Genomic DNA, 23,318 nt, shown 5'->3' on the forward strand with positions numbered 1-23,318 from the left:
CCTGTCGGATGGTTCCCCGAGCAGACCGCCAAAGTCATTTTGGCGGAACGCCTCATCACCAGAACTTTCAAACAAGCACCAAGATGTTGCTTGGCTGGTGGTGAGAAGGGCCCTCCCCGTCCGATCCTTCCTGCACGCCCGAAGTCTCGCCCCCTCCGCGCAATACCCCCGCGGTGGCTGTGGTGGGGAAGAGACAGTTGCCCACCTTCTGCTGGAATGTGTCTTTGCAAAGCAGGTGTGGAAAGAGATGCAGTGGTTTTTGTCGAGGTTCATCCCAAGTAGCTCTGTAACACAGGAGTCTGTGATCTATGGGCTGTTCCCAGGGACGCACACCGAGACAAACATCAACTGCTGCTGGAGGACTATCAATTCGGTGAAAGACGCCCTTTGGTCTGCCCGAAACTTGCTGGTCTTCCAGCGCAAAGAGTTGTCCACCACTGAATGTTGCAGACTGGCGCATTCCAAGGTCCAGGACTACGTGCTGAGGGACGCACTAAAGCTTGGGGCAGCTGCAGCAAAGGCTCAATGGGGAAAGACACAGTGTAAGGTCCCCCCACCAAGCTGAATTGAGGGACTGGACCCATGGGAAACCCCTCGAACTGTATCAGGAAAGTTTTCATTTGCTGTAAATGTAAAAATGTAATTGGCATGACAAATGTGAAATGGAAGGGTTGGGAAGCAACTCATGATTGTATTGAAGGAAACTGATCTCCCTTGCAATGTTTGTATTTTTTGGTGCTGTTTGAAACTGTTTGGCAATGTATTTTTTACAGATTTTATGAATAAAGTATATTTTGGAAATTTAAAATAAAACTGCAATCTAGGTCGCTGGCAGTCCAGATACACATCAGTTCCAGAGGAAGCAGAAGACTGCAATTGTTGGCCTTGTGCCTCTAATGTGCTCACCCCCCGTTCTCTCATGAGGCTGTGCTGATGTCGCAGGGGGTTACTGCTGCTCCATAATGCATGTCTCATTAAAGAATTGTTGAAGGCAGGTTATAATGGCTCCAGAAATTCTGATGCATTGCTCCATTGGTGGAAGGTCAGCACTGTGTGCTTTTTATAGGGTTGGAGCATAACACACGCCTGCAGTGGTACAGCAACCACAAGCTGCTGTAAGACTGTTCATCTGGAACTTTGAAAGTTTTTACCCTCTCTACATTGCAACCATCCTTGTTCCTTTGCATTCAATTTTATATGTTCTCTTTGTTTTGTATTAATATTATTGGATCCCCATCTTTAAAAGACTTTCTGACATTGGTTGTCTTCCCTACCCCCGATCATTAGGCCGTGTCCTACCTCTCCTAAGCATAATACACAGCAAAGAATACTCAGTTTCAAACATTGTTGCTAACAGGAAGTGCAGGTGGTGCTTTAAGAAGCTTTTACATCTTTGCTTCTGTACAGGAAGTACTGATATCTGCACTCCTAGTGCATGATGCTAATTATGCAGGGAACACACCAGTTGTATTTAAATGAGGAGGTTGCAGAAAACCACCAAAGTCCCTGCATTGCACCACTACATGAAATGTGGCAGATAAAATACACTAACGTCATCCGTTCGTCTCTCGTGGAATTTAGCCCCTAAGTTTACTGTATGTTTTTACTTTACATTGTTAATGGATTTATTTCTTCTAGCTGTGGGAAAGTGATGCCAGGCTGCAAAACAAAAATCTTCAATCCTGACGCGGATGGTTGTGGCGAGATCTGTTTTTGGGGCAGGCATCTGTTCATGGGTTATCTGAAAATGGAGGATAAGACAGAAGAAGCAATTGATGAGGATGGTTGGCTACACTCGGGAGATCTGGGAAAACATGATGAGAATGGATTCCTTTATATCACAGGAAGAATTAAAGGTAACTACTTTCATATCTGTCTACACCTTATTAAAAGGTTTTGTGTCTCTATGCATTTTCTGTCGAGTTAAACCTAATTTCCAGTTTATTTTTGTCACACCTTTTGCACCATTCTTCTATGCCCTCATTTATAATGGAGGCTTTCACTGTGTCATTGCAAAATCGGGCTACTTTGTGGCACTGTAATACCTTTTCCCAATAAATCACTCAAAATGCTTTTTGAAATGTTTTCATCTGCCATTTCTTTCTCAGTAACTGAAAAATGTTTAAACAAAAAGGATTTACATATTTAGCAATTGAATTGTTTTTCTCTCCAACATAAACATAAAATTCTCACCTTTTGGAATCCTTTTAAAAACATGAGCAGAATTTGTGCACAGTCACCAGTGCAACTGTGCTTTTGAAAGCCCTCCCTACTCAACCAACATACCATAGCAATTCCCAAATCGGCAGCTGTTTAGTCATACCGCTCGGTTTCTGGCAGGCAGACCCATGAGCGGCTCACCAACTTAAGGCAAGAGTGCTATCCACATCTCGAGGCTCACTCTGGGATTCAGATCTTGTTTGAACAAACCAACAACAATCACTTATTTATATAGCACCTTTGATGTCGTAAAACATCCCAAGATGCTTCACAAGAGCGTTATCAAACAAAATTTGACACTTAGCCACATTATATCATTGATGTTAGATATGTTAAGAATTTGGCTAGATGACCAACAACTTGGGCAAAGAGGTAGATTTTAAAGAGCAGCTTGCTTGGAGGAGATAGAGAGGGATAGGGAGGGTTTTCCAGAGCTTGAAGGCAAGGCCATCAAAGTTTGAGCAATTTATTTTTAAATCGGGGATACACACAGAAAGTATTCTCATCTAATCTGGGTCCCAGATAGATAGTTGCATGCAGAAATTTGGGGCGGAATCACTGCAGATGTTAATGACTTCAAAACTATTAGTAAGAGCTTCCCTTCGTTTCAGAAATGCACCTCGGATTCTGCAGGGTGATTAGATTGGATCATCTGAGATCTGATTTGTGTGATTTTTGTTTTTTAAATCAGACAAGATTCTAGCACTGGATTAACAGAATTCACCCCAAAAAAGTTTCTAGACATCTCCTTAAAAAGGTAGTTCAGCAATACCTCAGGTTTCTGAAATCCAAAGGTTCAGGATGGTCACAGTACTACATATCACCTCAGCCTTTATGCCCAAAGGACTGGCAGACAGGAATGTCATTGGAAGGCCCACAGGTCTAGATGGGCCAAATGACCACCTTCTGTGCCGTAAATGACGATAAGTAATCTGAGGTGATGTTTTAAGACTTAAAACTACTCCCAGTGCAAAGTACTGTCATCTGGTCTGTTTGTAGGGTTTTCACACTCTGTTTCTTTCATTCATACAACATATAGTATAGAACTAGATCTTCAGTCCATTTACGATAAATGGGTGGAAATCTAGCTCTAGAAGATTATAATAGCTCAATGAGTGGTCTGCTTTAACATGAACTGGAGCAATGGTGCAGGTACTGCGAGGAGACCTGCTGATCTGCAATTGTCATGATATTTTCATGTACTTGAACAGGAATGTATAGGACCAATCTCATCCTATCCATCAGTTAACCTCGTACATCAGCTAACCTCTAGTAATTCTAAGGGAGATTTTCCTGGATCTGCAACCATGGAATTCAGCTACACTTTTTTTAAATAAAAGAAAAATCAGGAGACTTCCTTTATAGATGTGCACAGTGACCTCCCCAATATCTAATACCTGTGCATTGCTCGGTCAACCCAGTGCACCTGGGGGAAAGCCTCCCTTGCTAATTCCTGGGAAATTAAGAATACTTGGCATCAGGTGGCAGGACTATATCTCCAACACAGAAGTCCTTGAAGCGGCCAACACCCCCAGCTTATACACACTACTGAGTCAGCGGCGCTTGAGATGGCTTGGCCATGTGAGCCGCATGGAAGATGGCAGGATCCCCAAAGACACATTGTACAGCGAGCTCGCCACTGGTATCAGACCCACCGGCCGTCCATGTCTCTGCTATAAAGACGTCTGCAAACGCGACATGAAATCGTGTGACATTGATCACAAGTCGTGGGAGTCAGTTGCCAGCATTCGCCAGAGCTGGCGGGCAGCCATAAAGACAGGGCTAAATTGTGGCGAGTCGAAGAGACTTAGTAGTTGGCAGGAAAAAAGACAGAGGCGCAAGGGGAGAGCCAACTGTGCAACAGCCCCGACAAACAAATTTCTTTGCAGCACCTGTGGAAGAGCCTGTCACTCCAGAATTGGCCTTTATAGCCACTCCAGGCGCTGCTTCACAAACCACTGACCACCTCCAGGCGCGTATCCATTGTCTCTCGAGATAAGGAGGCCCAAAAGAACTGGAGATTCTTCACTAGCTTTAGTGCTATAGTAATGCTGCATTGCAAGTGACTGCAATTTTTTTTAAAAATCACTTAATTGGCAATATAACGCTTTGGGAAGTCTTGGGGTCATGAAAGGTGCCATAAATACAAGTCCTCAATCATCTTCATCTCCATTGTGGAATTCATGTTTCATTGTTAATTAACTCTGTTTTTCTGTGATACAGAATTGATTATTACTGCTGGTGGGGAAAACATACCGCCTGTTCCCATCGAAGATGCTGTAAAGGAACGTTTACCAATCATCAGCAATGCCATGCTGATAGGAGACAAACGCAAATTCCTATCTATGTTATTAACTCTGAAGGTATTTTATTTTTTGATATATAGTGGCATTAGGGCTGTATAGATATGTTCAATAAGTCATTTAACACAGGAGCTATCCTGATGTGCGGGATGGAAGCATGCAGGGGCTGAAAACATTTAAGTTTAATTATTTTTTTTAAAAAAGGCAAGTGAGGCAGGCCCATCAAACTCATCTCCCTCTATTTTAATTCCCCAGCCTAACATCCAGTTACACTTTGAACTCCCCTATCCTTACCTGGCAGTTCACTTTAAATATCACTCTCCCTTTTGAATAAGTACAGCTTTTCTAGGATCTGATCTTAGTTTAAATTAGCGGAAATTTATTTTATGACCCCTTAATATATTTGTAGCTGTTTCATTACATTGCGTTAAAATTGTGAGCGACTGCTGGCATGTCCCCCACCTGATCTCCCCGGTGTTGCTGCAGTGCTGGTGTCTTCGCCGGCCGATTTTTCATCATCTGCGGCTCCTTTTCGAGCCGGTTGCATTCTGATGATGCAAGAGAGCCAATTTTGCATGGTCCATCTTTCTCATCAGTTTCAGTGTGGCGGTTCCTGTCCACCACTAGCCACAAACTAATTTCCCATCCCTCCATACATTGTTTCAATTTGTTTTGTACATATAAAGCTACACTTCATCGCCTCTCATCCTTCCTGTTTGTCCTGAACAACCCATATCTCTGCCTATTTTAGGAGTGGAATGTGTTTTCACACTCACTATGACTTTTTTTTCTTTTATTCATTATCCTGTCCAATGCCAGCACTTTAATTTCTAATGCTTCTTGTTTTAAGGTAAAGGCACTAAATTATGCTTCTTGCTTTTTTTAGCCTTTAAGTTTATTTATTATTTGTTTTCTGCTGTATCTTTTCTTCTTCCCCAACCATCATCCAAATTCTGTTTCCCATAGCATGTTTAAAATAAAGTCTTAATCTAGTCCTGTTTGTTATTAGCTGTACATTCATACCCTGTTTAGATGTAGTCCACCTTTCTTGTACCAATCAGAATTATATTTCATATTTGCTACTTCACAGTTCGTATAAAAATATTGAAGGAACTTTTACAGGTAAATACAATGTGTATTTATCCCTACTTCAGTTGCCAACTATTTCTATCTTCATTGATTTTAAATGGAATTACATCTATCTGTCTGAGTGCAAATTGTAGAGCAGAGCTGGGAGAAACATCAGCAACATGAATAGATTTCAGTACCTAAATAATTTTTCATTCCAACCTCTACACAATGTTTGCAGTTCGCCAGCACTGAACTGATGGCCTTGAGAAAATCATGGAAAGGACTAATTTCCTTTCAGACATTTTAATATATTAATGTTAAAGGACAGGTACTGTGTTACCTTCTTGCTTTTTTGCACCATAAGTTTGATCAATTCCTTGGAGCTGCAAGATTGATTAAATGGTAAGTCTGTAAATTATGTACAGATACTAGATCTGAAATGCCAAGAGGTAATCAAAGGAAATTAGATGAATCTTTCCACCCTTTTCTATGTTTACAAATGAGAGAATTGGGTTGGAATTTGCCAATCACACTTAAAGTTCATAACATGCCTAAATTAGCTTGTCTTTGGACTATTGCATAGGACATATGATTTAGGAGCAGGAGTAGGCCACTCAGCCCCTCGAGCCTGCTCCACCATTCAATAAGTTCATGGTTGAACTGATTTCTCCACATTACCACCTACCCCCGATAACCTTTCACCCCCTTGCTTATCAAGAATAACTTCAAGTTACTTTAATAACTTGAACAGTATTATGTAACAATTACACAAACCAAAATAATCACCAGAGGGCCTATGGTTGCCTAGGTCCTAAGCTCTGGAATCCCCTCCCTCAAACACTCCACCTCTCTTTCTTCCCTTAAAACCTACCACTTTTGGCCATCAGCCCTAATTTCTCCTTATGGGGCTCAGTGTCAAATTGTGTTTGCTCGCGTTCCTTTGAAGCGCCTTGGGACGATTTACTACTTTAAAAGCACTGTATCAGTACAAGCTGCTGTTTGTTTGTTGACCCAGTACAACACAGAATGACATCATTGAAGGTGAAGTTGAAACACAGAAATACTTTAACTGGTACTTGATTTAACACTTCTCTGACAACACAATTAATATCCCCTCTCCAGCAGTAGCCAGAGTCCTGTTGCTTATGCCCAGGGGCCTTAGAGACTTGCAGTTGTTTCTGTTCCCCTGATCCCAGCACAAAGCCCTGATGAGGTGTGCCTAAACGAGGATTGTGTCTAGGCCATGCTAATGGATGAGGACAGGAAAATTTGCACACTCCCCTCACAGGTGCAGTGCACTTCAAATATCTGCGCATTGTCAGGCCCTTGGCAGGAGTCCCAGAGTGAAACATCTACTCTTAGTTCTTGAGTGGACAGCAGTGTCTTTTTCAGCTCTGTATTTTCCTGTGTTCCAAATTAATTTCCTCAGATTCATTAAGTTTTCATCATATTCTATGTCCAAAATTCTCAGTAGCACAATTTTGTCAAATGGCTCGTGGATTGTAGCCTCCATTTCCCTGATATAAAACCCATCAGTCACAAAACATGTATTCTCCATTCCACATCTGTTTCATGAGCATCCCTACATGGACAAAATAGCACTCTGGAGCAGCTGTCACCAAACTTTACTGTTTGGTCTTTAGGTCTAGAAAAACCGCAAGGACTTATTTTCCTAATTACTTGGTCAGTGATGTGTGAAGGATACCTGGAATTAAAAAGATTATCTACCTCGAAAGACTGTCTTCATTCTTTGAGAGAGAAGGCATCCTCAACACACTGCTAAAACTCAAGTCTTCCTGAGAAGTGTGTGCAGTTGATATTCTTTCCTGGATACTGTTTGAGCAAATGAACTGATGCAACAGTTCTTGCTTAGTTGAATGTATTATTTTTTAAAGGGAGGTCATTCCTTGAGTAATTTCTTTCCTTGGACAACTGGCGCTGTGAGGATATTTTTGAAAAATACTCTAAGGCAGGTAGTTTTTCTTTTATGTTTAAAACCAGTGAAGAAAAAGTGATGCCAGGGAACTTTAGTATTGGTAAGAAACATTAAGTATTTAAAATGATTTGTTCTATTTCTAATTGGTTGGAATAATAGTGATGTTTTCTTCCCTCTGCGATGAAAATATATTGTAACATTGGACAATTTATCAGTGGGATTAAGTTGCAATTTTAATACTATCAATCAATCAAAACAAATTCTACAATTATATTTGTGTATTACGGCATGTTTAATAAATTGTGTACATTTCCTCTTCCAGTGCAATGTAAACAGTGATACTGGTGAGCCACAGGATGACCTAACAGAAGAAGCAATTCAGTTCTGCCAACAGATAGGTTGCAAAGCCACAAAGGTGTTAGAAATCATAGCCAGCAAAGATGTTGATGTGTTTGGTGCCATACAGGAAGGCATCAACCGTGTGAATGAACAGGCTTCATCTAATGCACAGCGAATTCAGAAGTGGCATCTTTTAGAAAAAGATTTCTCCCTTCCAGGAGGAGAACTGGGTAAGGGATGAATCTATCATTTTAGAGATAAATACAGGCAGTAGTGCAATATTATCATTTCAAAGCTGATCAAGTCAAAACATGTACAGTGAACCAGCAACCAAGCAAGTTGGTGTTGATGTGTTTTACTCTGAAATAGTAACGTGTTTTTTTTTCTGCTGGTAATTATACACACAGTGGGCTGCATTTTATGGACCCCCTGAGGTGGTGCCCATAGAATCGTGGATTTTGCCTTACCGTCCAAAGGCCAATTGAGGCCCTTGAGTGGCCTATTAACAGCTACTTAAGGGCCCCTTCCACCACAGGGACCTAATCAGTAGGTGGGTGCCTCCGCCACGTGGAGAGAGTGCCTTGTAAAACGAGGCGCCCTCCCTATCGGCTTGGGGAGCCGGAGGGGGGGTTTGGCGGTTGTGAGGGAGATGTTCCCTTCTTCGTGGGCAATCTGTGGCCCACAGAGGGCGCCCGCTGGTAAAACGTACGACTTTATGGCTCCTCCTTCCCTTGGACCTCCCACCAACCCCACCGCTGCCCCACCAGGGCTTTCTGAACTGGCCCTGGTGACCCTATCTAACTTGCCTGATCCAGGGTTCCAGCCCTGGGTCTGGGTCCAAAGCCTCTGTAGTACCAGCAGTGGCCACTGCTCCCGGTATTGGCCAGCAGCTCATGGAGGCAGAATCTCTGTCTTAAAGGGACGGCGATCCCAGCGCCAGGCATTTGGGCTTCAAAACACCGGAGAGTTGCTCTGCAGGGGTAGGGGGCACAAAAAGGCTGAGCTGTTGTTTTCCCCGCCTTATCAGCCATGTGCCGGGAGCCCCGCCTCCTCCTCCACAAAATCCAGCCCAGTAAGCTTCTTATCCTAAGTAAGGGAAGTGGCAAGCAGAAATAAGTTGCTCCTTTAAAAGTTGAGAGAAAGGAGGCTGTAGAAAATGATTAAAAATGAGGCTAAAAGAAACATCTTTAAAAAAAAAACTTCTGGTAATTGCTACTTTTTGACTAATCTTGCTTAAGGCTTATTGTCCTTTGTTACTGATAGGTCCAACAATGAAACTGAAACGACCTGTTGTGTTGAAGATGTACAGAGACCAAATCGATGATTTCTACAAGGATGCAATAACCCCGATCACTCCAGATAATCCACTCACAGCAAAATAGACTTGACAGTTGCTACAGCAGTGAAAGACCAGCTGGATTTGTACACTCTTTATATTTTTAATTTTGCAATTTTAACATTTTTATTTGGGGCAGAAATGTCAATCATTTTCATGTTTCACAGATGAAGAAACTCATTGTATTGCATCTGTACTTTTCAGGGATTGGGGTTGTTAAACAAATTTATGTGGGAAATGGACTTCTTACTGTTAATGCTTGGTGCAGCTATTATGTCAGCACTACAAACATGCCAGTTTGAGAAGTTCTGTTACCATTTTTAAGTGTGTGTGTGTGTACAGGTGACAACTTACTTTTGCCATATCACTTCCTTATTGTGGTAATATGTCAAACAGTAGTAAATATGAAGGTGAGCAGCAATCATTCTGTACACAGCGATGCCTCTTGGATGCAGAACAACATGTTATTACAAATTCCATGATGAATGGTATATATACCCTGCTATACACTATTACAGTCTCCAAAGAAGTATGATATTTTATGTTTTGAGCAACCACTTGTGTGTAAACTTTATTATTCTAGTAGTTCCATTTTTAGTTTTTGTACAGCCCAAAAATTTATTTAAACTTGTCCAACTATTTCTTTGTTTTTGTGGCTATTTACTGTTCTTAAAGTATAATTATCAGGAAATATATTTTTGTGTTTTAAATATACATTTTGTTGAAGAACTGTACAATTTGGACAAGCCAAACAGAAAAACAAAATGGGGTTCATTTTATACATGAAAAGCCACAATATAACGCGGTAGAGCTTTAAGGTTTGTAGAACCATAGACTTTTACAGCACAGTAGTATTTGGCCAATCATGTATATTCCAGCACTCTGAAAGAGCCATCTTTTTTTCAACGATTCATCCAGTTCTCTTTTAAAAGCTATTGTGGATTCTGCTTTCGCCACTGTACTGCTAAGGCATTCTGTGTCCTAACCACCCTTTGCATAATAAAAACAAAAATTCTCCCTTTTGTCTTTTTAGTGACTAGTTTAAATTTATACTGTTTTTACACCCTTGTTGACCCTTTTAGACTTAGTTTAACCTTTTCTGTTCGAGTAAGCCACCTGGTTCTGCTCACAACTAAAACTTTTCATTTTGTTAACTCCTTCCAAAGTACGATGCCAATAATTGGCATAACTTTCACATTACCTCAGCATTTGTAACTCTGATCCTATTGATTAAAACCCTAGATACTAGTTTTTTTTTCTAGATTTGTGTATCATAATCTTTTTCAATTATTGTCTTTTTCTCTTTATTCTTCCCAAAATGCGTAACCTCATATTTCTCCACATTCAATTCCATCTGAAGTCTACCTGCTTAATCCAGTAATTTATCCATGTCTTCCTGAAATTATGCGTGACCATTTTTATTGAAACACTAGTTTTATGTTATCTGCAAATTTTGTATTCTCTACACCCAAGTCCAGATCACTGATATTTCTCACTATAAAATATATATGCATGTGTGTGTATATATAACACACAACGCAGCTGTGTCTTGGAAACACCACTGTTCAAATTACTCCACTATCACTAATTTCTGTTTTCTTGTCCATTAGCCAAGTTCCTATCCATGCTGCCATATGCCTTAATTTTTATCAGCAAGCCTCCTACGCAACAACTTGCCAAATGCTTTGGAAAATCTGTATATATGTGCCCTGTATTTCCTTTATCAATTACTCCATTATTTCCTAAAAGAACCTTCTTGACCTTGTCAGGTATACTTGCCTTTTATAAGCGATGCTGGCTATCCTTGATTCAACTCGTCTTTTTTCAATGAGTAGTAACTTTATCCCAACCTGGATCTCTGAAAGCTTTACCCATTGTCTGACTAGTCTATAGTTACCTGATTTATTCTTCCCCTTGATCAGAAGTGTTAACCCTTCAGTCCCCTCTCAATTTCCATATCCAAGGGTGTTTGAAAGATTGTGGTCACAGCCTCTGCTGCATTTACAGGAATGTTTAGCTCCTATCTTGTGCTAGCCAAAACCATATGTGTTAATGCTATATCATACTCCCATAGCAATTTTACACTGGCTCGCCAATTTTATTTTGTGTATTTACATGTGTATACTTGAAATATGCCTCGTTGCTTGTTATAATCATCTAAGCTGTGACTTTCCTGTTTTACGTAATCTTTCCCAGTCTATGCTCTCTTGTTTCCTCTGCTTCCTCATCTTGGGTTTTCCCTCCTATCTGTTTTAATCCTTGCCACATAGCATTTGTTACTCTGCAAGGGAGGAGATTGGTATCAGTGCTCTTCAGATGAAGCCTATCCATTCTGTGGAGGCTGCTTCTATTCCAGAATTGGTCCCTTTTCTTCATGCTACTGGATTTTCCTTCCCTTCCTTACTTATTTGCACTGCCTGCATAGGGATCACTTACTAGAGTGTGCATTTCAGGAATCCATCAGCCTTCCATCCATGCCAGAATGCACAGCTATTGTTGAAGCTCAGACATGTGGAGCTTGAGTGCATCCAGGACATTTGGGCTCAGGCAAGTGCTGGGCCTCAGGTGTTTTCCTAAGCTGATTTCTCTTGGATTGTTTGAGCTTATTAAAATTTCATCAAATATAGCTTTGACCCAAATGGACATCAAAGTTGAACCCTTAGTGAGGCTGCGGTCTGTACTCTAATGGCCCTTTGCACTCCATTGGTCTGTTTCCAGGTAATTCTTTACCATTAGTGTCTAGTAAGGCAAGGCCTACAAAATCACTTAATACAACAAGTTCAAGTTATATAGCACCTTCAATGCAATTAAACATTCCAAGGTGCTTCACAGGAACGTTATGAAACAAAATTTGACACCAAGCCACAAGGTGTTATTAAGACGGTGCAGTGGTTAGCACCGCAGCCTCACAGCTCCAGCGACCTGGGTTCAATTCCGGGTACTGCCTGTGTGGAGTTTGCAAGTTCTCCCCGTGTCTGCGTGGATTTCCTTCGGGTGCTCCGGTTTCCTTCCACAGCCAAAAGACTTGCAGGTTGATAGGTAAATTGGCCATTACAAATTGCCCCTAGTATAGGTAGGTGGTAGGGGAATATAGGGACAGGTGAGGATGTGGTAGGAATATGGGATTATTGTAGGGTTAGTGTAAATGGCCGGCACAGACTCGGTGGGCCGAAGGGCCTGTTTCAGTGCTGTATCTCTTAATCAAAAGACAGATGGCCAAAAGCTTGGTCAAAGCGAGAGGTTTTAAGGGGGGGGAGGGGGCGAGGAATTGGTAAATGGGACTTTGTATAAGTTAGAACATGGATTACAGAGGGTAGAACATGGGAGGCCATCCAGGAGTGCAATGGAATAGTCAAGCCTAGAGGTAGCAAAGGCATGGAATTGAATTGGTATTTGAAAGGGAATATAAAAGGATGTAGGGGAAAATTAGGTTAAGAGTACATGGCTTCAGGTGAACAGCTAACACATACAGGTGCACTGCACTGCAAAGGTTTCCTTCTATGCCATGATTTCTTATATCATGTGTGAAACATGCCTAAAAACTTAAATGCTGGAACTAAATTTTCAAAACTTTTATTATTGTACATATTTCTTTGCAACACTTTGAGTTCTTACTTAAAATTATGACATATACGTTTTGAATTTTTCAGAACGGATGCTATTTTTTGATTGAAGGGGACATATATTAATCATTGAAAAAGTAGCCCATTGAGTCACCTCTAGATTCTTTTGCTGCTAGGAATATTAGTAATTAGATTACGCCACAAAAACATACTGTAAAAATGACACCCAATGATCTCAGTTTTGTTTTAAAGCTCTATGAATGATTTACACAGTGGTTTTAATAACTTGCTCTAGATAATATGTTACGTTTTTCTTACTTAGTTGTGAAATGTTCAATTTGCATCTTATATTCCTTAATGATAAGGTAAGCTGAAGGTAATTCTTTGTGTTAAGTTAATATTTATGTACTGCATCTAATGTATACACGCTGTCATGTTTTTAAACTGAGTACAACCCCGATGAAGTATCAGAAATCTCACCATACCAAACTGAAGCTTGAAAGCATTGCCCAATGAAAACTTCTTTTACATTATTGTTTGAAGGATAATTTGTTACATTAGCAATCTTTTCACTCGTTAGTATTTTTTTGTAACATGTCACAATCCTTATAATAAGTATAATTATTGCTACTTTCCATGAATGACGACACCCAGACTGTATTCAGTGTAAATATGGGTATTGAAGTTAATAAATTATTAGGTTCTATTGCTGCAGCAGACTGTACATTTTGCATGAACATGTTCAATGTTGTATATTACATTTGTGTACTTCATGGATTGGGCTGCAAATAAAGTTGTGAAATGAATGGCCTTACAGGAGAATGATACTGGGAGTGGGTGGAAGTAAAGCCTGGCTCGGGTATAAAATTAACCCGATAACAGCCAACCTGAACCCTACGCAGGTCCGAGTCCTTTAATTTTTTTTAAATGCCCGACCCATGGAGTTGGGTTTGGTTGGGTAGCCAGGCTTTACTGCAGAGTCTGGACTGTACGTTTCCCGCCTTGACGTCTTGAATGTTCATTTGAAGAATACTTCCTGGAGCAAGGTATCACTGTCCACGTCCAACCCAACCCGAGCCCGACTGCTGGACTCGGAAGAGAGACCCGACCTGAACACGACATGTCAGGCACAGTTGGGTTTGGGTCAGGTAGCCATGGTTTAGGTGGACGGGCCCTTCTCGTGAATTTTTAGAAGTTCATTTTGTATTCCTGTGTTGTGTTTTCATGATGGGAACTATTTATATGGTAGCATAAATTAGCACTTTTAAGGGCGGACTAAAAGTGACCTTGACCAGGTAAATTCAAAGTAGAAAGGGAGAAGAATTACTGATACAAAAAGTAATAGCAATGATGGAGAAGAAAACCCTTCAAACTCTTCGCTCAAAACATGCTAATATGCTCATGACTTTGCAATAGAAATCACCTCCTCATATATTGGAACAGCCGTCCTGTTTTATAGCAATATCAGTTGACAAGCTTTACCTTCTAAAAAGAAAAAAAAAAGACTTGCATTGATATTGCACCTTTCACGACCACCAGATGCCTCAAAGTGCTTTGCAGCCAATGAAATACTTTTGAAATGTACCCACTGTTGTAATACAGGAAACACAGCAGCCAATTTGCGCACAGCAAACTCCCACGAACAGCAATGTGATAATGACCAGATAACCTGTTTTTGAGATATTGATTGAGAGATAAATATTGACCAGGACTCTGGGGATCACTCCCCTACTATTATGTTCATTATAAACATTATAAAATACAAAAAAAAACTGATTGAACTATATACTACAAGGAAAATCATCATAAACAGGCTCAGCACATATAAGGCATGGTATAAAAGTTTCCAATACAATTCCAGGTCTGCCTTCTCAACAGGAAAATTAAATAAGTAGTGCCTTGATCCACCTCTGAATGGGTCCAGTGATTACAACTCTACTATCATACCTGATCCCAAAGGAGGATTCGGCCCTCAACTAATATGCACCCCCCAACTGAAACTTCAGCCCTGTACTCTAAACGTTATCATTCTTTACTAAATTAGATGGTAAAATCCCACCTTCATTGCCAATTCTGGCATATTTGCATCCATCCAGTGCACCAGGATAATGGTATGGAAACTCCTGGGCTCTTGTTCTGTCAATGTTTCAGACAATGTTAGAATATGAAAGATGATCCTTTTTTGTGTTGGAACACCAACATCTATTCAATAATCATTAGGCCTAGGTAGCATTCTAACAATTATCCAAAATATCACCTACTCTGGCAATTGAGAGTGTGAACTGCAATTATTTTAATAACTGTGTGTCAAATACAGTGCAGCAGCAGCTCTTGAAGGGATATTACTTGCCAATAAAGGGAAAAGTGTGGTGTTGATCAGAAAACAAATGAAAAATTCATTATGTCACTACTTTTGATACAGGAGGCACAGCAAAGGAGGGAGTGAGTTCTATTTGGGGCTGACAACTCCCCTCCAGTAAATATGCAGGCACTCCTGCAGGCCTGCAAGATGCCACTGAAAAGTTAAATTTTTAAACTTACCTTGGCCTCTTCTAGCCACTCCAGGACACCATCCATGCCTCATCTTTCAGGGTAGGTCCCTTGCAGACTTCCTGCATCCATAAGGCAAACTGCATTACAGTGCTGATGGCATTATTCCGGCTAAAACTTTCCAAAGTAGGCCTACCCGTGCCTGTGCTTCTTGTTATCACCCTTGAACAGCCTGGCCCTAATTTTAAGGTTATGCTCCCATAGTCTGGAATCTCTGAGAAGAAATCATTTTCATCAACCTTGTCAACTCCATCAATCATCTTAAACACCTCAATTAGATCACTCCTTAATTTTCTATACGCAGGGACTAGAAGCGTGGTCTATGCAACTTGTCCTCATAATTTAACTCCACCATTCCAGTGAATCTATGCTACACCCTCTTCCAAGGTTAATATATCCTTTCTGTGGTGTGCTGCCCAGAACTGAATTTAGTACTCCACATGGGATTGAACCAGAGCTCTCTACAGCTGTAATATAACATCCACTCCTTCATATTCCAGCCCTCTTGAGATAAAGACTTCATTCCATTAGCATTTCTTCTTATTTTTTGTACCTATTCACTAGCTGTTCGTGATTTCTGTACTTGGACCCCTATATCTTTTCTTATCTACAGTTCCTAACTTCTCGCCATTTAGAACATACTCTGACCTATCTTTCTTGGGTCCAAAGTGGATGATCTCATACTTGACCACATGGAAGTCCACCTTCTCACTTAATCTATCAATGTCTCTTTACAACTTCCAGCTCCCATCTACACTACTGTTCACTACTGTATACTACCTAACTTGGTGTCAGCAAACTTAGATACACAACTCTCTATTTTTCCATCCAAGTCATTTATATGATGAAAAGCTGAGGGTCCAGTACAGATCTATGAGGAGCACCGCTAGTCACATCCTGCCAATTTGAATACATATTCATTATCCCTACTCTCTGACTCCTACCTCTAAACCAATGCCCTACCAAGCCAAAAGATTGCCTCCAATTCCATGTGCTGTCATTTTTGTTCACAGTCTCTTATGTGGAACCTTGTCAAATGCCTTCTTGAAGTCCATTAAATAGCATCCATCGAGACTCCCTTATCTACCATGTTAGTTACCTCCTCAAAAAATTCAACTAGGCTCATCAGACATAACTTACCCTTCACAAATCCATGCTGGATCTCTCTGATAAGCTCATTTTTGTCCAAATGTTCAGTCTCTGCCCCTAATAACAGACTCTAGTAACTTCAGTTTGGGGTCAAGAACACATCAGACAACCAAGGGCGGGCGGGGTGGGGGCTAAAATCTTTCCCCCCTGTCTCTGATTCAGAAATTAAAAAGGACAAGTTAGCATCAAAATCAAGAGGTGACTTCTGCTGATCTTGTACCATCAAGTATTCTAGCACAAGATAATCATTTTCTAGCCTTGGAAAGACTCTGACCACATTATTTTCAAACACTTTGCATATGCAAGTTATGCTAGAGGGCTGCAAACGTAACATCTTTAAGAACAGGATAAACTGGATAATGATAGACTATCCAGCCTAACATTAGAAGTGGGTAAGCTTCTAGATACCATAATGTGATAAAATTTATATATAGAAATATTTGGATTAAGGGTAGTGAGAGATTTATAAAGGTGAGCCATGTCTGATAGAATTAATAGTTCTTTGAGGAAAAATTGGACAGTATTGATAAGGGAATGCTAATGGTGTGCATATGGATTTGAAAATGGTAATTGATAAAGGCCCACATAGGCTTGTTGATAAAATTAAGGCAAATAATAGATAAGGGATGATGGCAGGGAAATGGATCTGTAACCTAATAGAAAAAGAATGGTGTGCCAAAATGGCAGGAGAGCAGGTCCAGGTGGGATAGGACAAATGGCCTCCTGGGTTTTAAAATTCTTTCAATTTTGGTGACTTCATAAGTGACAAGTCATGAAATGCATGATTAGGTATTATTATGCAAAATGCATGATTTTAAAAGTGTGCACGTTTTGGAAATGGGAAAGGATAGTCAGTACTCAAAGGGTTCAAAAATATATATTCTTTAGATAATATACAATGCAGTAGATCTATACGGGATTCGGAGACCACATTAGTGACACGAAGTTCAGTAATGTGCCTGGCATGTTCTGGAATTTTATTTCCACAGTAAAATTGTATTGTTTGGCGTTTTATTAGAAACCACAGAATTCTTCGGTTCACATCAGGGATGTAGCTCATTTGTTCTTTTCAGAATATATACATTATTTCTATAGTCTTCAGGTAAAATTTCACACAAGTTCACTAAACTAAAACAAGAGTCCCATCAAATGCTGCTTAAAAAAACGATTCTTTTCTGTGTTCTTCTGGTAGCATGAAGAGGTGAACACCTCTTGGAGGAGAAAGTCACTCACTATTCTTCCTTTCTGTCTGCCCCTGACCTAGTAGAACAGCTATGCTTTCGGGAACTGATAAATGGTAATAAATTTTACGCTTGGACTGTGACTTTCTTAATCCCATGCAGTGATGGTTTTAACTTGAGCCTCATAGGCTTGAGACAGAAAGTATTCAATATCCAGTAACATTGCCGTTCCTCATCTCATAGGCTGTGCTTTCCATCATACAGGGATTGAAGTTCAATGTCTTAGTTCTTATTTCAAAATACTACAGCCTGCATTGAAGGCCCAAGTCTTGTCATGTTGCTGTAGCCTCTAAGTAACTCTGTAGTTTACGGACGGTGGTTTCATCCAATGAGAAAAGGTCAAAGTCAAAAGTTGTATTTGTAACATTGAAATGTCCTGTTTCTTCAATAAGGTTTACAATCTATAAGAGGAAAATAAAGATGGCTTAAAAACAGGGTCAGAAATTGAGGTCAGATCTTCAGATTTTTACCTAAATCAACTTAACATTTCCACAATTTGATCTGGTAAAAATCAAACCAATTTCAGTAGACAGATACGGAGCCCTGGAAAAGGTGTTTAAAGCCGGCATATGCTGCAAATTGCTGTGCAAGCCACCAGATTGGAAATTTAGGTAGCCCAAGTGGCAAGTGTAAGGGGAAAAAATGAAATTTTACCTAAAAAGCATGCAACCAGACATTAAAATATTACAATGTATATTGTGACGTTAATTAAAAAATAATCGGAACACTTAAAGGAGCAATACCATCAATAAAATAAAATATCTATGTGCAGCCTCCATGAGTGCATTTACAATTTACCTGTTGCAACACGTTGCGTTCTCGTAATGCCATCAACCTGCGATGAAGATCCACCAATTCCTCTGTATATGACTGCAGAAGGGAGAATGAATATTAGAGTCTTTACCTTTGCTAAAACTGCAGAAACTAACTTTTACCTTTTAGTTCTAACGCAGTTAGGTTTACACTTGGACCCCTGATTTTCCAAAGGCAGCAGAAATGGGGCACAGCTGGCTCAAGGTAACATAAAGTCAACTGGCAGCTCAGAAGATGGGCTGCACCAAATTCTCCAACAACTGACCCTCCCCTGAATAGAATACCGGCATATAAAGTTTGCCCAGGTTTACACTTAGTTGGGCAGTGTAAAATCTGGCAAGACAGCAGTGCATAAAGGGCTGCAGCTGACCCTAAAGGTGGTGGCAGAAAAATGCACCAACTGCTCACAACAGCACAATGGAAGCACGAGTTTGTGTGTTCCTTTTTATTCTAAGTCGTTGGAGGTCCTGCTGCAGGACATACACCAAAGGAGGACTTAGTGGACTGACGGCCGCCAGTAAAACAGCAGGTGCAAATTTCATGACGGGAGATTGCTCACCAAGTCAATGCAGTCATCCCAATATCTTGTACCTGGCTGCAAAATGAAGATGCTCACCCATAACCGGAGGAAGATAAAATAAGTAAACTGTGACACAAATTTCTTGTGGGACTAGCTAGTACGGCCAATTTCAGAATTCCTTGCACCCTCTGGGATGGCCGCTTCAGTATTGTACATGACCATTTCCATTTTGCACATATAAACATATGAATTAGGAGTAGCAGTAGGCCACTCGGCCCCTCGAGTCTGCTCCGCCATTCAACAAGATCCTGACTGATCTGATTGTAACCTCAACTCCACATTCCCGCCCACTCCCGATAACCTTTCACCTTCTTGCTTATCAAGAATCTATCTACCTCTACCTTAAAAATATTCAAAGACTCTGCTTCCACCGCCTTTTGAGGAAGAGAGTTCCAAAGACTCACGACCCTCTGAGAGAAATAATTTGTTCTCATCTCTGTCTTAAATGGGCGACCCTTTATTTTTAAACAGTGACCCCTAGTTCTATATTCTCCCACCAGAGGAAACATCCTTTCCACATCCACCCTGTCAAGACCCCTCAGGATCGTACATGTTTCAATCAAGCCACTTTACTCTTCTAAACTCTAGTGGATACAAGCCTAGCCTGTCCAACCTATCCTAAGACAACCTGCCCATTCCAGGTATTAGTCTAGTAAACCTTTCAACTGCTTCCAATTCATTTACATCCTTCCTTACATAAGGAGACCAATAATGTACACAGTACTCCAGTTGTGGTCTCACCAATGCCCTGTATAACTGAAGCATAACCTCCCTTTGTATTCAAAACTGGATAACACAATTTTCTTGCAGGTGGAGGTAGTGTCCTAAACTCCCCAGCCACGGACCACCTTGGATGTTCTCATAAGAGTCAGGAATGCAGAGGTTAGCCTTGACCCTCTAAGAGGACATCTGTTTTTCTTCAAATAATGCAGGTACCATGAACTGTTGCATAATGAAGGCAGCATGGTTGCATCCTGTACAGCAGTCATAGAGGTACATACTATTTCTGTAATCACCTGAACATTACCAGAATGCAAGTTCATTCTGTTTTGTAGGCCATGGGGTTTTTAACAAGGAAACCAGATGCCAACAGTGTCATTCTCACTGCATTGGAACAAAGGAACTGTGCCACTAACAAAAATCTGAAATTTCTACGTTCAATTAAACCGATGACTTATTTCTACGGCAAAAGCATTGCCCCTTGCCAACACAGCTTTAGTCACTGGTTTGACCTATGTGGCCATAGCAGAGAGTCTGACATGGCAAATCTCACTCCGCCAGTAGCTTGGAAGGTTGTGGTAGGAGGAAAATTTCATGGTATTGTAAATCCTTCTGCTTCTCCATCTCCCTCTCGCCACAAAACCTATCTCTTTAACTAGCCCTCCCTTCCAAATATCTCCTTCTTTGGCCAGGTGCCAAATTTTAACTTTCACTTCTGTGAAGCAGCTTGGGATATTTTCTGTTTTACAGATATATAAATGCAAACTGTGTTGTGGTGGAAAGAGCTGTTCCTGTTCCAGATGTGTTAGCAGGTCATTGTGCAGCAGATAATGTAACTCCATGACAGCCTACATGGTGAAGCAGATCTGTCCAGTTTTGTGTAGGGTGATGAATAAATGTGAATGCTAGAGTAGTGGTGTGTGAGAAAAAACGTCTTAGGAGTCATTGCACCTGTATTTGTTGTCCCTTCATGAATTCATCTTCCTCATTTATAATATTTAGGGCAATTGGAAACCTCAAAGGAAGCTGCATCGTCACCAATTTTTATGATGCTACTCATATGGCAGTAGCAAGGCGAGGACTGGCATAGCAATAAATTTCCTTCCTAATTAACTAGATGCTGAGCTCATTCTTATAAATCACCATATAAGCGTTTGTTAATTTGCTTTCACACAGATGTTGATGTGGATATCATTCTTCAGTACTATTAAACATCACTTGAGAAATGAGTATGAGAACAGTAAAATAAAAATAAGGCAAAACATTGATATATTTTATACAAAGTTACAATGAAGATTATCGCTCTATTTTTGGACTGATGTGGTTCTTTGATAATTGGGAGTTGTTCACCTTGTCTTGCAATCCTTTTTTAAATAGTTTTTCAGGTTTTTCACAGTTTTCAGGACTTTTTCTGCCAGATGTCTGTAACAGAGATGAACATAAATATCCAGAAATCAATTAGTTGTTTTAAAGGGACTCTTCCTACAGTGTACATCTGGAGGTAAAACATTCACTTTTTTTTTCAAACACTTTTATTTTTTAACATATAGTTTGTCTTCATGCTTCCACAATTTCAAAATATTACTTTTCTTTTAAACCACCATGCCACACGCCATTTTAGAGCAAAGAGGACAATTGGTTCACAAGCTCTGGCACTCTTGAACAGCCTTTGAGATGTACGAGACTGCCCTGTGCTGATTCTTCCTCATTTAGAGAGAAGTACCTGACCTCCAATTGGTCCTCGCCCGATGGTTCCATTACGATAAAGTACTCACAGTGCAAGGAATTGTCCAGCGAACAGCGACCTGGATAATCAAGAAAAATGGGGCAGGGATATACTCCGTCAGATTCATTCCTCTAACACTGGCTATCAACATTATCCCCCACACCCACTGGTACATATTGTTGGCTGCTTGCCTATTACCTGCCCCACCTCATGTAAATGATGGTGAAGCAGCAGGGCTTAGGACTCAGGCCAATTTCCCTTTATTTCCACCTCTGCACTCATAATGGAGGGGTAGGCCAGAAGGGAGGAGGTGGCAGGGAACAGTTTCAGTAGGATCGCAGCTAAATGTAGGAGATCTGACCAATTCTCCCTCTCCACAATTCTCAAATTGCCTGTTCCATGGTTCCTGGGCTCATTGAGAGCCATTCAAAATTTTGTTCTGGCAATTCAGCGGTCTTCCGTCCCTTTCAACATCTGCCTGACCATTTCAGGTGCTGTAATGAGTGTCTCACCATGTAATTTCATTCCCCTGCAGTGGTAGACTGTTACTGAGGAACAGAGATGCTGTTGGATGTCTGTCTGCATAATTGACCCTGATTGAGGAAAACATGATGGGCTCAAAGTGAGGTCGATTGGGAGGTGGAAATTCTACCCCAATCCACTTCCAGAGTCAGTCCTGTCCTTAGGGAAAATCCCCCCCTAATGGGTAACAAACAATAATCAATAAGGTTGAGCCTTTGCCACAGGAACTTGTCTTTGATGGGATAAAGAATGCAGCACAGCAAGCTATACAGGGGACGTGGAGCCTCTATAGAACAACCAGCTGGTATGGCAGGGAGGCATTACAGGTTAATAGAGATGTCTACGTTCAATTCCCATTAAAGGAAACAAAAGAATTCGCATTTATTTAGCATCATTAATGACTAAAGGATGTCAAAAAGTGCTTCACAGCCAATGAATTACATTTGAATTGTAGTCACTGTTGTAATGCGGGGAAGCCACCTAGTGGCATGATAGAGGATCACTGAAATTCCCATCAGAAATGTTTACAAGAAAGTGTGCACCATAAGCAAGATTTTAAATATAGTAAATGACCCCCAGTGACAGTGCACAGTGCAGACTTCAAGTGAAATGGGGTTAGAGGATAGAGATATTTCAGCCAGAGTATAAAAATGCAATTCTGTCCCCATTTTAAAGTCATATATTCTGTTTTTATTTTTAGATATTATCATAGAATGACACTGCACAGCACAGCATCCTCACAGCACATTCTGCTGATTGTGCCTGTGCCAGTTCTTCGAAAGAGTTATCCAATTAGTACACTCCTTTGCTCCTCCGCCATAGCCCTGTAAATTCTTTTCCAGCAAGTATTCATCCAATTCTCCTTTGAAAGTTACCACTGAATCTGCTTCCACTACCCTTTCAGGCAGCACATTTCAGATCACAACAACTCACTGCATCAAAAAATCTTTTCCTCACATTGTTTCTGGTCCTTTTGTCAATCAACTTAAATCTGTGCCCTTTGGGGTTACCAATCCTCCTGCCACTGAAACACCTTCTCCTTATTTACTCTAGTTAAAACCATTCATCATTTTGAAGACCTCTCAAATCTCTTCATGCCCTTCTCTGTTCTAAGGAAAATAACCCCAGCTTCTCCAGTCTCTCATGTAACTGAAGTCCAATGCACTCTATGCCACTATTTATAAAGCAAAGGACCCCTATGATTTCATAATATTATTTACAGATAAATAGAAAAATTTACAGCAATTTT

At 40.6% G+C, this 23,318-nt stretch overlaps 2 protein-coding genes across 9 annotated transcripts in view; one reads left to right on the top strand and one right to left on the bottom strand.

Annotated features, from left to right (window-relative positions):
• The window catches only part of acsbg2 (acyl-CoA synthetase bubblegum family member 2), a 62,031-nt gene extending 48,457 nt beyond the window's left edge, over positions 1-13,574 (top strand). For all 8 annotated transcript variants that reach the window (XM_068016405.1, XM_068016406.1, XM_068016412.1 and 5 more), the window contains exons 12-15: positions 1,639-1,856; positions 4,444-4,583; positions 7,853-8,099; positions 9,133-13,574. In XM_068016405.1, the coding sequence (XP_067872506.1) occupies positions 1,639-1,856; positions 4,444-4,583; positions 7,853-8,099; positions 9,133-9,251 (724 nt within the window). In that variant the 3' untranslated portion in view covers positions 9,252-13,574. The remainder of the gene's footprint in view (positions 1-1,638; positions 1,857-4,443; positions 4,584-7,852; positions 8,100-9,132) is intronic.
• mllt1a (MLLT1 super elongation complex subunit a) overlaps positions 12,763-23,318 on the bottom strand; it is an 89,228-nt gene continuing 78,672 nt past the window's right edge. The window contains exons 10-12 of the mRNA XM_068016414.1: positions 21,172-21,243; positions 18,507-18,578; positions 12,763-18,109 (exon numbers count right to left, since the gene is read on the bottom strand). Coding sequence (XP_067872515.1) covers positions 17,981-18,109; positions 18,507-18,578; positions 21,172-21,243 — 273 coding nt within the window. The 3' untranslated portion in view covers positions 12,763-17,980. The remainder of the gene's footprint in view (positions 18,110-18,506; positions 18,579-21,171; positions 21,244-23,318) is intronic.

This window comes from Heterodontus francisci, chromosome 36 (assembly GCF_036365525.1).
Source record: "Heterodontus francisci isolate sHetFra1 chromosome 36, sHetFra1.hap1, whole genome shotgun sequence".
NCBI classification, from domain to species: Eukaryota; Metazoa; Chordata; class Chondrichthyes; order Heterodontiformes; family Heterodontidae; genus Heterodontus; species Heterodontus francisci.